This window comes from Atractosteus spatula, chromosome 11 (assembly GCF_055471065.1).
Source record: "Atractosteus spatula isolate fAtrSpa1 chromosome 11, fAtrSpa1.hap1, whole genome shotgun sequence".
Classification (NCBI taxonomy): Eukaryota; Metazoa; Chordata; class Actinopteri; order Semionotiformes; family Lepisosteidae; genus Atractosteus; species Atractosteus spatula.
The window spans coordinates 45649025-45662669 of record NC_142716.1 but is presented as its reverse complement, the minus strand read 5'-3'; the positions used below and the strand labels follow the sequence as shown (position 1 = coordinate 45662669).

The 13645-nt window shown below is 41.6% G+C and overlaps 1 protein-coding gene across 3 annotated transcripts in view; it reads left to right on the top strand.

Annotated features, from left to right (window-relative positions):
- Positions 1-13364, top strand: part of rnf213b (ring finger protein 213b) — a 43224-nt gene extending 29860 nt beyond the window's left edge. For all 3 annotated transcript variants that reach the window (XM_088926803.1, XM_088926804.1, XM_088926805.1), the window contains 21 exons: positions 246-450; positions 864-1048; positions 1818-1940; positions 3355-3465; positions 3674-3925; positions 4074-4152; positions 4401-4435; positions 4707-4804; positions 5298-5448; positions 5798-5963; positions 6269-6363; positions 6688-6936; positions 7861-7993; positions 8418-8501; positions 8994-9174; positions 9444-9645; positions 9969-10046; positions 10362-10559; positions 11071-11160; positions 11514-11692; positions 12166-13364. In XM_088926803.1, coding sequence (XP_088782929.1) covers positions 246-450; positions 864-1048; positions 1818-1940; positions 3355-3465; positions 3674-3925; positions 4074-4152; positions 4401-4435; positions 4707-4804; positions 5298-5448; positions 5798-5963; positions 6269-6363; positions 6688-6936; positions 7861-7993; positions 8418-8501; positions 8994-9174; positions 9444-9645; positions 9969-10046; positions 10362-10559; positions 11071-11160; positions 11514-11692; positions 12166-12301 — 3030 coding nt within the window. In that variant the 3' untranslated portion in view covers positions 12302-13364. The remainder of the gene's footprint in view (positions 1-245; positions 451-863; positions 1049-1817; positions 1941-3354; positions 3466-3673; positions 3926-4073; positions 4153-4400; positions 4436-4706; positions 4805-5297; positions 5449-5797; positions 5964-6268; positions 6364-6687; positions 6937-7860; positions 7994-8417; positions 8502-8993; positions 9175-9443; positions 9646-9968; positions 10047-10361; positions 10560-11070; positions 11161-11513; positions 11693-12165) is intronic.
- Positions 13365-13645: the final 281 nt, after the last annotated feature.

Below are 13645 nucleotides of genomic sequence, written 5' to 3'. Positions count from 1 at the left end.
ATTTCAGCTTCTTCTCGTTCTTTTTAAAATGAAGTCACTGAGAGTTTCAAGGCATTCTTTGCATTGTTACGCAGTGATAGAGTGGATCTAAACTGTGATCTGAAGTGAGTGCAGATAATTCCCTTTCAGAAAGAAAGACGTAAGGAGTAGATGAGCAGAGAGGGGTAAGGAATTCCTTAGAGGAACCCTCACTCTCCTAAGCTCCAGCAGGTTCAGTTAGATCTGTGCTGTGGCCTCTGTTCCAGGATGCCCTGCTCAGCCCAGGCCAGGAGGAGGGACATGTGTCGCAGAAGCAGTTGCAGGGGGCCACTCATTTTCTGAGCAGGGTCGCCCGCAGACAGACCACAGGGTTCCAGGAGGATCCTGCAGAGTTCATCCAGACCATGGCACGACTGAGACTCTATCTGGGCATGGCTGCCAGCTTTCTGAAGAACACGTGGGCTAACCCAGGTCAGCAGCTCATCTATATCTCATGTTGTGGTTGTTCTAATTTTGTTGTTGTTTTAAGTATTAATGCCGTGGTACTACTTGCAGTATTACTCTCAGTAATATTAGAGACAATTGTCTAGTTATTCCTATATTACTGTTTACACGACATCTGTCATTGACTCTTTTTCCATGTATTAAGAAGATCTCTATGCTGTTATGACTGACTCTTGTACTAGTTGTTACTTCAGTATCTAATAAGTAGGAAGTGGGTTTGGCTACACATACTATTAAAACCTGCTGCTTCCAGCAATTAGCCGCTATGCTGTTTCTGAAGTTTCTTTTATTTAGGGACATTATCAATCAGCATATAGAAGAGCAGAGCTCTGTTGTTCTGAATTGTCCTGGGGTTGAGATGTGCCTACCTCCCCTGGCAGGGTCAGAGCTGGTTGAGGGGTACCTGCAGCAGGTGAGGGCCGTGTGTGAGTACTCCAGGAATGACTGGTACCGGGTCTACCTGCTGAGGGCTGTCAACAGACTGGCAGGAATGGATTGTGTCCAAGCTCTGCTACGAGATGCACATTGGCACTGGATTTTTCCTGCACAGGTCATCGAATTACAGGTAACAGGTTTATACTACAGTATATATAAGGTGCCATGTCATAAGGTCTCAATTGTAGGTGCACATATGTATATGTGTTTATGTGTAAAATGACTGATATTTTAATTTGCACGAAAACACCAGGGTTTTCAGGGAGAAATACCCAGAAATATCAATTGATGGCACTATAACATAGTTATTGAGACTATTGTGACTCCATTCTGACTCCATTTGCTTGTAAACAGTAGTTGAGATTAAAATGGTCATTATGAATACAGCCTGACTGCTTATTGATTGATGAGTGTTGCAAAACCATTGCTGCAGAAAGAAGTAAATCAGACAATTTGTGATTAAGTTAAGGGTTGACGACATTTTATTTCTGCAGAAACTTTCGTCCTTCTAATTGTTTTTAACTGAATTTCAGTGCAAAAAGTAAAAGGTTAATTACAAATGCTCATGTCATGGCTATAAATCAATCCATCATAAAGTTCACGTTTATTTGTCATTCCAGCCATATACAAGTATACAGTGGAACGAAATATCGTTCCTCCTGGTCCACGGTGCAAAAACAGACAGGACACTGACATAGACAGGATATACATAGTCAGTAAAAGAAACACTAATCCAAGAACAGATTAAGTTCTGGAAGGATGTCTTTATGCTGTGCTTGGGTTATGCTATGTTTGATGTATTTAACTTGACTTATAGGCACTATCTTCTCTGGGAGTTTGAACAATTAAATAAAAACAATAAAAACCTTACATGCCATAAGTTTTTCGCTCTTTTCCAGAGTCATGCTCCTGCTGAAGTGGACCGCTTTCTGTGCTGTGGCCCTCAGTACAAAGCCCTACGGGATGACTTGTGCAGGGCTCTGCTTCAGTCACAGACTGACCCCATCACTACTGCTTTACAGGTCAGGGGATTCTGCATAACTACATAATTCTTAACAGCCTGGTAGACCTCCATTTCTAGGGCTATAAAATCTGTTAAACAAGAGACGATTTCAGCACAATGCTGCTGTTTGAGGAGATACTGTTATTGTTGCAAAATTGCAGTAAGAACTTTAAACTCTTTTAGTTGAATTTTGTAATGTGGAGCAGGTGTTACTCTTTAGCAATAATAATAATGTTAATTTTGGACACTCCACTCAATGCGCTTTACAGGTAATGGGGACTCCCCTCCACCACCACCAATGTGCAGCATCCATAGTGCACCAGTATGCTCCCCACACACCAGCTCTCAGTGGGGAGGAGAGCAGAGTGATGAAGCCAGTTCAGAGATGCGGATTATTAGGAGCCCGTGACTGGTACAGACCAGGGGGAAAGTTGGCCAGGATGCCGGGGTAACACCCCTACTCTTTTCTAAAAACGCCCTGGGATTTTTAATGACCGCAGAGAGTGAGGACCTCGGTTTTACGTCTCATCCAAAGGACAGCGCCGTTTTACAGTATTGTGTCCCTCTCACTATACTGGGGCATTAGGACCCACACAGTCCGCAGCCCCACGAGTGCCCCCTACTGGTCCCACAAACACCACTTCCAGCAGCAACCTTAGTTTTCCCAGGAGGTCTCCCATCCAGGTACTGGCCAGGCTCACGCCTGCTGAGCTTCAGTGGGTTGTCAGGTGCAGTGTGAAATGGCTGCTGGCATAATGAATAAAGGAATGAATAAAGAATAGGTTAAAAAGTGCTACTACAGCCTAAATAGGCATTTGATCAAAATGAAGCTGTAGCAATGAGTCCAGTAACACCATGCTTAATCTTGATTTTGTAGCCATTGATTTGTAAATATGTTGTTTTTTTATTATGCCAAGATTCTGTTTCTGTGGCCCAATGCTTTGCAGCTACAGTGTGTCACTCCAATAATGCAAACCCATTTAACTGCTTTACATCACACTCTAAAACAGCTTTAACTTTTTCATTAAACTTTTTTCATTAGACTTTAATACTTTAATTCACTATATGTATATTACTATATTCAAAAAAATTTTTTTCTACAGTGCATAAGCAGAAGTGTGAACGGTTATTTTTAGTTTGATACTTTGAATACTGGATAAAATACTTTATCTGAAGCAATAATGGAAAGCATCAATGTATATCTGCTCCACAAACATACTTCTGGATTCTGGATTCATGATGGATTCTTTCAAGAAACAGCTGAGAGAGATCCTTGGATCAATTAACCACTACTAAATAGAAAGATTACATTAATCCTTATGGAGAAAATTCATTTGATGTCCATTGATTCTTTATACAGTGTATCCATTATTCAAGAACACATCCCCAGAGTATACTGGAGTCACCGATTTTATTTTACTCTCTTGTTGCAGGAACTGGATTGTTCTTCCAGTACCGCACATGTGCTCCTTTCCCTGGCCTTGTTCCGCCAGGTCACCTGTCTGTATGTATCGTCTGACCCCAGACTACGACCCAAGCCAGAGGTATGCAAGTGTGGATCTCTCCCAACATCACCAACAAAAGTTAAAAGGAAGGCTTATAGTGTGACATGCCACTGAAATGTTTTCCTGCTTAAGAACAGTCCACACTTGGATTGTCTGGTTAACAGATTTGAATAAATGAGTCTTTACTTATCAGTAGGCAGACTTTAAAGGTGAAGGTGGATTAATCAATGCGTTTTCAATTGTGTAGGAGACTGGGTTACTGCAAGACTTCATAAGAATCAGCCCTCTCCATTTGTCAAGGGAATACCAGGAGTTCTGCTCTGCACTGTTGACTAATGAGCTTGGAGGGCGTGGTTCCAGTCTTTCCATCACGCCAGTCCTGTCAGCTCAACGTCGCACTCTACTGGAGATTCTAGTGCATGCAGCTGCCATCTTCCTAACTGGAAACCACCTATTGTCACCTCTTCAGCAGATTGCCTCTCAAACACAAACAATGAAGGTGAGAAAAAATGCTAATAAAAAATGAAGATGTGCACATTTCGGGACCAGCGGGGGTACTGACAGATGTCAGGGCTAGAAAAGAACAAAACTACTGTCAAACTGCTCAATGCTCTGTGATCATCCTGTGTCCCCTTTTACCTGTTTAGGATGCCTTCCTTCCCACAATGCCTGATGATCACTCAGCTGAAGCTCATAGGTGGATGAAAGAGAAACTGCACTCATACCGTGAGTGAGCCCTGAGCTTGTCCTGTTGTGTGATGACATTTAAAAAGTTTCCTTTCATAATTATCATTATTTATTTAAAAAAAAAATTGTTGGACAATCTATGACATTTCTTAAAATAATTTCCAGGTGCTGATGTATTAGTCTCAGAAGAAATCAGATCTTTGATCAAATTCATTTTTCAGTTAGTATCTTAAGAAACAAAATATCACTGCACCTGCTGCTACTAACACTTGCCTCTTACATTTTAGGTTGTGCCAATGGTCACATATGCTTTGTTGGAGAGGTAAGATAAGACAAAGAAACCTTTACCTTTTTCTGTAATGTTAAACAGTATTGAATACAGGTTTAATCTGTATTGCAGTGAGCTAGAATTCAATACTGTGTTGTGCTACATTTTCCTAAGGATCAAAGTTTGAATCTGCTCACATGAAAGAATGACTTTCTGCAAATACCCAGATTAGTTTAAGCATACAGCAGTATGGTCTTTTAACAAGTGATGCTTGATATGAAGGGTTTAAAAGTGTAATGGAAATGTATCTTCATTTCTCTGCCAGTGTGGAAGGCCAGTGGTTACATCTCTGTGTCTAGACTGCGGAGCACCCATTGGAGGCATCAGACACAACCCAGTTGATGGCTTCATCAGAGCAGACAAGTAATCTCCAGTTTATCCTTATTATGTCATTGAACCACAGAATGCTCAGTACAGGGCTCAGTACATCACATTGTTCCAAATTCTGTGTCATAAACATATTTCTTGAAACTAGAAAATTACCGATTTCTTATTAGTAGTATAACCATTATGTTTGGGAGTACTTTTAAAAGGCAGGTGTCAGAGAGTGGGTTAGCGCTCTCTCCAGCGTTTCAGAGTTTTGGGCTCAGTTCTGGCTTTTGGTGGAACTCTCTTTAGTTTCGGCATGTTTTGTGTGGGATTTGGCCATTTTCCTCCCTCTTTGCAAAGACATGCTAGCTAAATCAAATATAGATAGCAGATTGTCCCTTGCTCTGTGTCTTCTCAATAGTATGCTAATAATGGATTGACTTTTAAAATGGTATCATTTAATCATGTCTGGATGTCAGTTTACTGCAGATAATTAGATTTTGGGATATATGTTTGAGTTTTTCCATTTTTCCTTTTGTCTTTATAGCATAATGGACCAGACACGAACTGGCCATGTTTTAGGGGAAGCACATGTAAGGTCAGATGCGCCAGACAGACAAATATCCTTGGCTGCCTTCTCCATACTGAGGCTTTTGACACACCTGGCCATGCTGCTGGGAGCACACTGCAGTCTTCAAGTAAGAAACCAATGAATTTCCTTTTTGTGTTAAATGTAAGCTTCGCCGTAACTATCACTTTTGCATTTTCCTTTTTGACTGATAATTTCTTAAATTTATCTAGCCATTCAAATTGCTTGTTACATCAATTAATAGGGTGAATAAACAAAGCCTAAGAGATATATTATAACAACTTTAGGTTAGGAGTTGCAAGCTTTTTTGGTTTCTGAGATTCTATTTTGACTAAAAAATTATACATCTGTAACTGGCATTTTCTTGCACTGTTTTATTGTTGTAGCCAGTCTCATTGTGCATTTCACAGTACACCTCTCTTGTTAGCTCATGAAGTTTAGATAACACTTGTTTACAGGGCATCAGAGACATGATATACCCACGTGTGATGGATGTGGTACCATTCTTGTGGAGGCACCTTGAGAAGGACATGACAGTGTTGGGCAAGGCTCTGGACAAGAACATGGATGACACAGCCATCACTGTCCACCTGGTCATCCATGCCTTCCTGGGATGCACTAGAGGTGTGTGGTTAAAAAAAGAGACAGCCTTTCAAAAAGCCACCAATTGTTCATTTAAAATGATAGTGCTGGCCTGCTGTGAGAAGGCAGTGGGTGTGAGTGGCTCAGTTGGTAGTACCCTGGGCTATGCTTGAGAAGGCAGTGAGCTCAGTGGTTGCAGAACTACCTGTGGCATGGAACACTGAGGATAAGAGTGGCTCAGTAAGCGCAGTTCTGAGGTGTGGAGACTACTGTGTTTGTCCATGCCAAATCTAGGCTGTACAAGTGACAGTAGCCCAGTGGTAAATTACACTTTCCTTTCCCATCAGGATCCTCTGACATGAACCGAGCATTGTCTTCTAAACAAGCCAGGCAGCAGTGGGAAAAGCTGGTCTGTAATGCTGTGATCAAGCCTGTTTTGCAGGTGAGTTGAAAAACCCACTCAGGATGTGATTGATTCTGGATCACGGAGAGAAAAATACACATCATCATAGCTGTCATTTCAAAGGATGAACAGGGAGAGTGCCATAAATATATTACTATCTGATTGATTTTTCCTCTTCGCATTTGCTAGAGCTTCACTGCGAGTCTTTCTTAAATTTGTAAGTATAGTAATATGTGGGGAAGAATTGCCAAAGCATGCCTATCTGAGGGTTTCAATTTGTCTATTTGATTTTTATTTTTAATGAAGATGTATTCAGGATCAATGGAGATTCTCAGTTTCATTCCTTTGCAATTGGCTCTGCAGGACTTAGAGCAGAAACTAACCCAGGCCCACGGGCAGATCAGCGCTGATGACCGGCTCAGTGGGAGTGTCCTGATGACGGTGCTCTATGGAAACCCTGTGTCCATACTGACCCTCCCCTCGCACAGCCCCACTGACCACTCCAGGTTTTGGACCTGCCCCGAGAGGCTGACGTTGGAGCGCTTTACCCAGGTCCTGGACCAGAGTGGAGGATGGGAGGACTACCCTCTGCTGTGGCTCTTCCTGAAGAAGGTACTATCTTCATTCTGTCCTGCTCTGTAATCCAAAAGTGACATAAAAATGCAAAGGTTTCCATTGTGCATTTAATTCTGCCATAGAGATCCGTCTCTTTATAAATTATTTCTCAGATGAACTGTCGGGAATTGATGAGAGTCTCTTTGAACGATAACTAACCTGGTTTTTAGCACGTGTATTCAATGAAGATGGTAAATGTAATATATATATATATATGTCTGTCTTGTTTTTGTTTTCATAATCTGGATCAATTATTTTCAATAATGTGATCTGTTGTGCTTTTATTTTCTCTTATTTGACTGTTCAAGACAGATGCACCCTATGATCACCTATTAAACAAACCAGCCAGCAGCCATATCACCCTGCAGCTCACAGCTGCCAACCCACTGAAGCTAAGCAGGGGTGAGCCTGGTTAGTACCTGGATGGGAGACCTCCTGGGAAAGCTAAGGTTGCTGCTGGAAGTAGTGTTAGTGGGGCCAGTAGGGGGTGATCACCCTGTAGTCTGTAATTGACCAATCATGTCCTCTTAGTAATCCCCATCTATGAACTGGCTCAGTTCTCCTCCCCACTAATGTGGGGTGAGTGTACTGGTGCACTATGGCTACCATTGTGTCATTCAGGCGGGTTAGGGTTAGGTGGGGCTGCACATTGGTGGTGGTGGAGGGGTGTCCCCGTTACTTGTAAAGTGTTTTGAGTGGAGTGTCCAGAAAAGTATATAAGTGTGAGCAATTATTATTAATATGCATTAATACTAATTGCAGAATTAATTTATAATACAATATTATTGTTCAGCAAGTTAAACTCCATTATTAAAGGAAATTGGGAAAAGGCAAATCTGTATATCAAAGAGTAAATCCAGACTTTCAGGAAATAATCAGAGCTGCTGACTGGTGTCTCGGTGAAATGTGTTTCTCCTTCAGGCACACTGTATCAGACACCTGAGCCACCTGCCTGAGTTGGCTGCCCTCCAGACTGACCTTCTGAGGATGTTTCCTCATGTGACAGTTGTTGGCTCTCAGAGCATCACCCAGATCCTCCAACAGCTGCCCACAGGTGCACAGCCAGTTCTATTCAATACCTCTTATCCTTGTGTTGTGCTTCTGGAGCAGTGTATTGGAAACAGCAGAGCAGATAGGTGCCTTGTAATGTCTTTGCATGGTAGAGTCTTGCAAATTTTTATACCTGTGCTCCCGGTGAACTTTTTTGTTAAGATCTTTTTATCTTAACATTGTCTTCTGGGCGTCTGAATCTGGTATCCAGCAGACTCTTTAAGTCCTTAAGTTACACTGTAAAGAGCTCTTCACAGAGTGTTAAAATGATCTCATTTAGGTTTCACTCAGCTGGTTTTTCCCTTCTAAACAATCTTAAGGTGTTGACAATTTAAATACAGTAGAGGTAGAACACCCACTGCATTCTGGATCCTGCGGATGAGGTGGGGGACCTCTGACTAAGTTTACAAGTCTGTCCTCCCCTTCAGGCTATCAGAAGAAAGTGCTTGAGAAAAGGGTTAAGGTCTTCATAAATGTCTGGAACCACCTGAGGACAGAGATTGCAAACAGCAGTGAGTATTCTCCTATATTCTTGCCTGTGCTTGCATTAAAACAGGCGGGAATCCATTTGTATGCTATGGGACCGTTCCTTGTGCATTTTTTGACTATAGTATACTATACAGGAAGGTGGAGGTACAAGAGTACCTCCAAGAGTATTTTTTGTACCTTAAGTACAAAAAATAATGCTAATTATAGTTTACTTTTTAAGGAAAACCCGATTACTGTCACACAATGGGACAATTTTATTTAAATGTCTGACGTCACATGGCGTAAGCCAGAACACATCCTCCTTGTGTGATTTGGAAGACTTTAATTTCGAGAAAGGAAATCGGTCATCGAAGCAGATGTTGTCCGATGAGATGGATAGAGACTTCAAAAGCAGATTTAATTTGTTCCATTTGTTCCAAAAAGCACTGCATTATTAGCAGTTTAACCTGTCTGCACCACCGAGAAAAGGAGTTGTGTGTAGGCTGTGTCTCTCAGTGATTGTGTCTCCGGCTCAGAGGAGACAGGTGTCCAGCAGGAGCTGTGTGAGGCTGACCTGAGCACAGACAGCTCAGCAGGCTTCCTGTCGCTGTGCCGACGAGGGCCCGGCTCCTGCCTCAGCACCCTGATTGACTTCCTGACTGAAACCCACAACAGCCTGGTGAGAGAGGCCCGGAGGCAGGCCCCAGAGACAGACAGGTCAGCGCGCACACTTCATTGTACTCTCGACCAGGATATGCACACCGATTAAGTTGGATACATTCAGTGTGTACATTTCACAGATTTTAAATAATGAGGGGAGACTTACTGTGGCTCTTCTTTCTAAGTTAAATAAAAATGAGCGTTCCTCAGGAGAACAGTGGCACTGAATGTACAGAATAATATGAATTTAGTCTAAATCTCTCCAGGGCCTCATTCTCATGCCTTGTGTCAAGACACAAATGTACTGCCACCTTTGTTCCTAACAGCAATTACACTGTATCCCTGGAGGGAGCATCTGAGACCCAGCTAGCTCTGTGCCACCCTGAGCGGGAGTTGCTGCCCCTAGTGTTGGCACACTGCCACTACACCCTGAAGAAAGGCCAGCAGACTGTGAGCAGCTTCGACATGCAAGGAATTGAGAGTCAGCTCTCTCGCAGCTTTCTTGCAGGCAAACCACTCATCAAGACGGTAAGACCATTGACTGCTGGGTAGTGGGGAAAGAAAGGGAACTGTTACTTAGCAGTGGGCGTTACAGAACAGAGCAGTGCAGTTGTATAAAGTGTTCTTCATTCACAGAATAAATTAATGCATTAATATTTTAAATGCTTTTATTTTTATTTTAATACTGTCCTATTTAATACTTTTAAATGCTTAAATTAATATTTTAATGTTATCCCAAACAGCTCCGGTGGTCATGACAATTAATTAAGCTGAAATGTTGGGTTTGAAATGTCAGGATTCGTCTGAAGGATTTCTAAAATGTTTCGTGCCTTTTTTCTTTTTTTTTATAGAATACTTCAAAATACCTCAACAGACACCAGCAGGACTTCTCACAGATCTTAGCGGGAGTCCGAGCGAAGATCCCTCAGGCAAGAGTTTTGATTGAAGATTTGTTATTTTTGCCCAAGTTAGAAATGGTAGATAGACTATTCTAGTTGAGAAAATTATAATATCACGTGTGATGGAAGAGCTGCTCTCTTCTTGTTACAAACACAAGCTCTGTATCTTTCAGATGCAGGTTGACTCTTTTGTGAGACAGGCACTAATAAAAAGCTGAATGAAGTGGATGTGTGTGGCATTCAGCATGGCAGAGACCAGTGTCTTGTTCCAGTCAGTATCATGATCAGCACTTCCTATGGGTGCACGTCCTGCTGACCACTGACAGCTGCCTGCTGTACTTGCAGGAGCCCTTGAAAGGCTCAGTGAGCAGTGCCATGAAGACTGTGCTCCGCTCCTACACCGACGTGTGCGATGCTGTGTTTGCTGTGGAGATTGCTCTACGGTTCCTGGGCAAGACTGGTGGGGAGGCCCAGGCACCACTGCTGCCCTACCTCAGGAACATGCTGAAGATGGGCAAACAGGTCTCCAGCACTATGGCCAAGGTACAGGGTCTCTCCTCTCAGTGGTGTGCCCGTAGGGCCAACCAAGTACCATCTGATTCCCCAAAACTAATGCAGTGTTCTACATTTGAATAGCAATTCACATACCTGTACACTTGAGCTCAATCATGAGTTAGCGGGGATTGTGCCCTTTTGCTGAAAGCCCTTCAATATGATTGCTATGAACTTAACACAAAAGGATGAACCTTTTTATTCAGTCCTGTCCAATCACAGGTTAAGGTGGGCTTTGTCCCCACCAGTTACATGTGAAACAGGATATTGTGGAGACACTTGGAAGCATGCTGGTTGAAAAGAAAAGGGCTGTTTTTATGGGACTGTCCATTTGTTAATCAGCAGGCCATAGGAATGTTAAAGAAAAGCTTCAAGAAAGTGCTTATAACTAAAAATGTCTTATTGCTTTTGATTGACAAAATGACCATGCCACCAGGTCCACCACTAGATGGATTTAGTGGGTCTTTACTTTTGCTGGAGCTTCTTTGTTCTTTGTTTGCAGGCCTTGAATGAGTGCTGGCTACAGCACATCACATCTGTATGGCAGCTGCTCACCTCTTGGAAGTCAGAACTGATGCTGCAGAAAGGAAAGGTGAATATCCAAGCTGCACTACTGGATCATTTCATCTTGGCACCAGCTGCATGGGCTCTGCAGTTTGTTTCTAGGCCATCATGGTATTGCCTCAGCATTGTTTAAGACAGGCACCAGGAGGGTCATGAATTCAATGTGTCGATGTTGTTGTAATTACGTAAAATCTCAAAGACAACTTTAAATTGCATTTAGAGACCGTTAAAATCAGAATTTTATCAAGCTGATTTTATTCTACAAATGAAAATGTTCTGGAGGATTTTTATTTAAGATCTCAGGGATCCTAGTTTGTGGAACTGCTGGTGCTGTGCCTCGAGTCAGTGCTCAGCTCACCTGTATCTTTTTGATTCTGATAGGATCCCTTTGAGAGACTGCCGGGAGAGTACCAGCAGAGGCTGACGGAGGAGGAGATGAGAGGGCTGAGGGCCTTCCTCAGAGTGACTGATATTAGCACCTTTAACTTGGAGCTACATGAGATACTCTTGCTCAAGACAAACAATCCCAACCCCGAGACCAATTACCAGCCACACTGGGAGTAAGATTCCTTATTTTTACTTTACACATACCTTCACTACTTTTCTTTGGTGGTGTTTTTGCCATGGTGCAATTTATATAGCTGATTATTTTAGCTTACACATTTGTAATTGATTATTTTTGTCACTATACAAGAATCTTTCTTGCCTGATTTAAAATGAAAGTTAAATTATATCCAAAAAATTGAAAAAGCTGTCTCCTTTTCTTGGCTCCTCTAATAAATGCTGGTTGTTGGACATCAGGAACCAAAATTCACCCCCTAAATTTTCACATGTTGTTTGACTTGCCTGTGTGGGGCACATTTCACTTTGAAACTAGAATGACTTTCTAGAGCCTTACCTTGAAACCAGCATGAGATTCAGAAATGTGGGTGGTCTCTGCCTCCAGCATGGAAACTACACCTGTAAACAGATAAAAGGAGAACGTATTGTATAAAAACAAAGAGTTAAAGAGCTGTTCTTTTTTTTGTTTCAGTCTGTGCTCCACTCTAGAGAACCATCTGGAGAACAAGCACTGCCCCGCGCTGCCTGGTCTGGAGGCCCTGTCTGATTCCCTCACGCTGAATAAGGGACCAGATATCTGGAGACTAGCAGTAAAGTTCAGAAGCTGACCTGGAGCTTCTTCCAACACGTCCCAGCTCTAGGCAGCGTGGCTGATCTGTCTTCTTTTGCTTTTCTTTCCACTAGACTTTCTGGTGTGTCAGATCCACGCACACCAGTACAGGAAGCAAAGGGCTGTGGGAGACTGGAACAAACTACTCAGTCATGTTTTTGAAACTGGTACCCTGGCTCCTCTCAGGAAACTGAATCGTCAAATCAATTAGCTGATAGTAACTAAAGTTTACTATCCTCCTCTTCTTTGTAACCTTTCTTATGCTGTTATGATACCATTCCTAACCAGTCGTAATGTTTGCTGAATCATGTATTTTTGGGGATTTCTGGGATGCAGACTAACTTGCAAGACATCTTAGATAATGCTTTGGACTTAGAAGCACATTATTTGTACATCATAAGACAATTCATTGTTTGAATGAGGTACTTACAGTATATGCATATAACAGGAGAGTGCAATGTACTATATAGCTGTAGTGTGGACTAGAGGTTAGGGCTTTGAACTCTAGAACAGAGAATTATGTGATCAAATACTGGGTGGGGTGCAGTAAAGTCAATGCATGTTAATTTGTAAAGTGATTAATTTAATAGTTGTACCCAGGTTGGGATGCTATACACATGGTTCCATTTTGCCTATAATGAAGTATGCTTCAGTAGTAACTGAATAATGTATGAAGACTTTTTTCTTTTTTGTATGTTTGAATTTTGAGATGGATGTAAAGAAACTGTAGAAAAGGGACACCAGAACATCAAGGCACTAAATCTAATACTGTATATACTGAAAACGAAAAAAAACTCCCGCAAGTAGAAAAGGTACTTTATCTTTCTTGACGTGAATTCATGTAAAATAAGTCGTGTAAATGTAAATTGCTTTGTTGTGTATGCTGCAGTTTTTTGTTGTGCAATAATGAAAATTCTTTTGGACTCAATTTACTTTTAATGATAGATAACTTCCTTTGTATATAAGGAATTGTTCAGTCTATACTGTTAGGAACTAATTAATTAAAATCCCCCAAAAATTATAAACCAAAAAAGGTTTAATAAAGTATTGACTTTAACCTCCCCACAATGTGTCTTACTTTTTTGTAAGCAAAAATACATACAAATCTAAAGATAATGAGTTTCTTATCTTCAGAAGACATATTTCAGCTGGAGATTATCTGGAGTTACAGAAAAGTAGAAAGTAGTGGCAAAAAAATTATCATCTTACAAATTATTTGTGATTATCAGAACAGACTAGTACTGGGGAAGGAGATGATTTTGTTAATTTATGACACTAAAAGAACAGATTGTAGCACATTTCATACTTATCCCACACAGTAGGAATAACATCATTTCTGTGA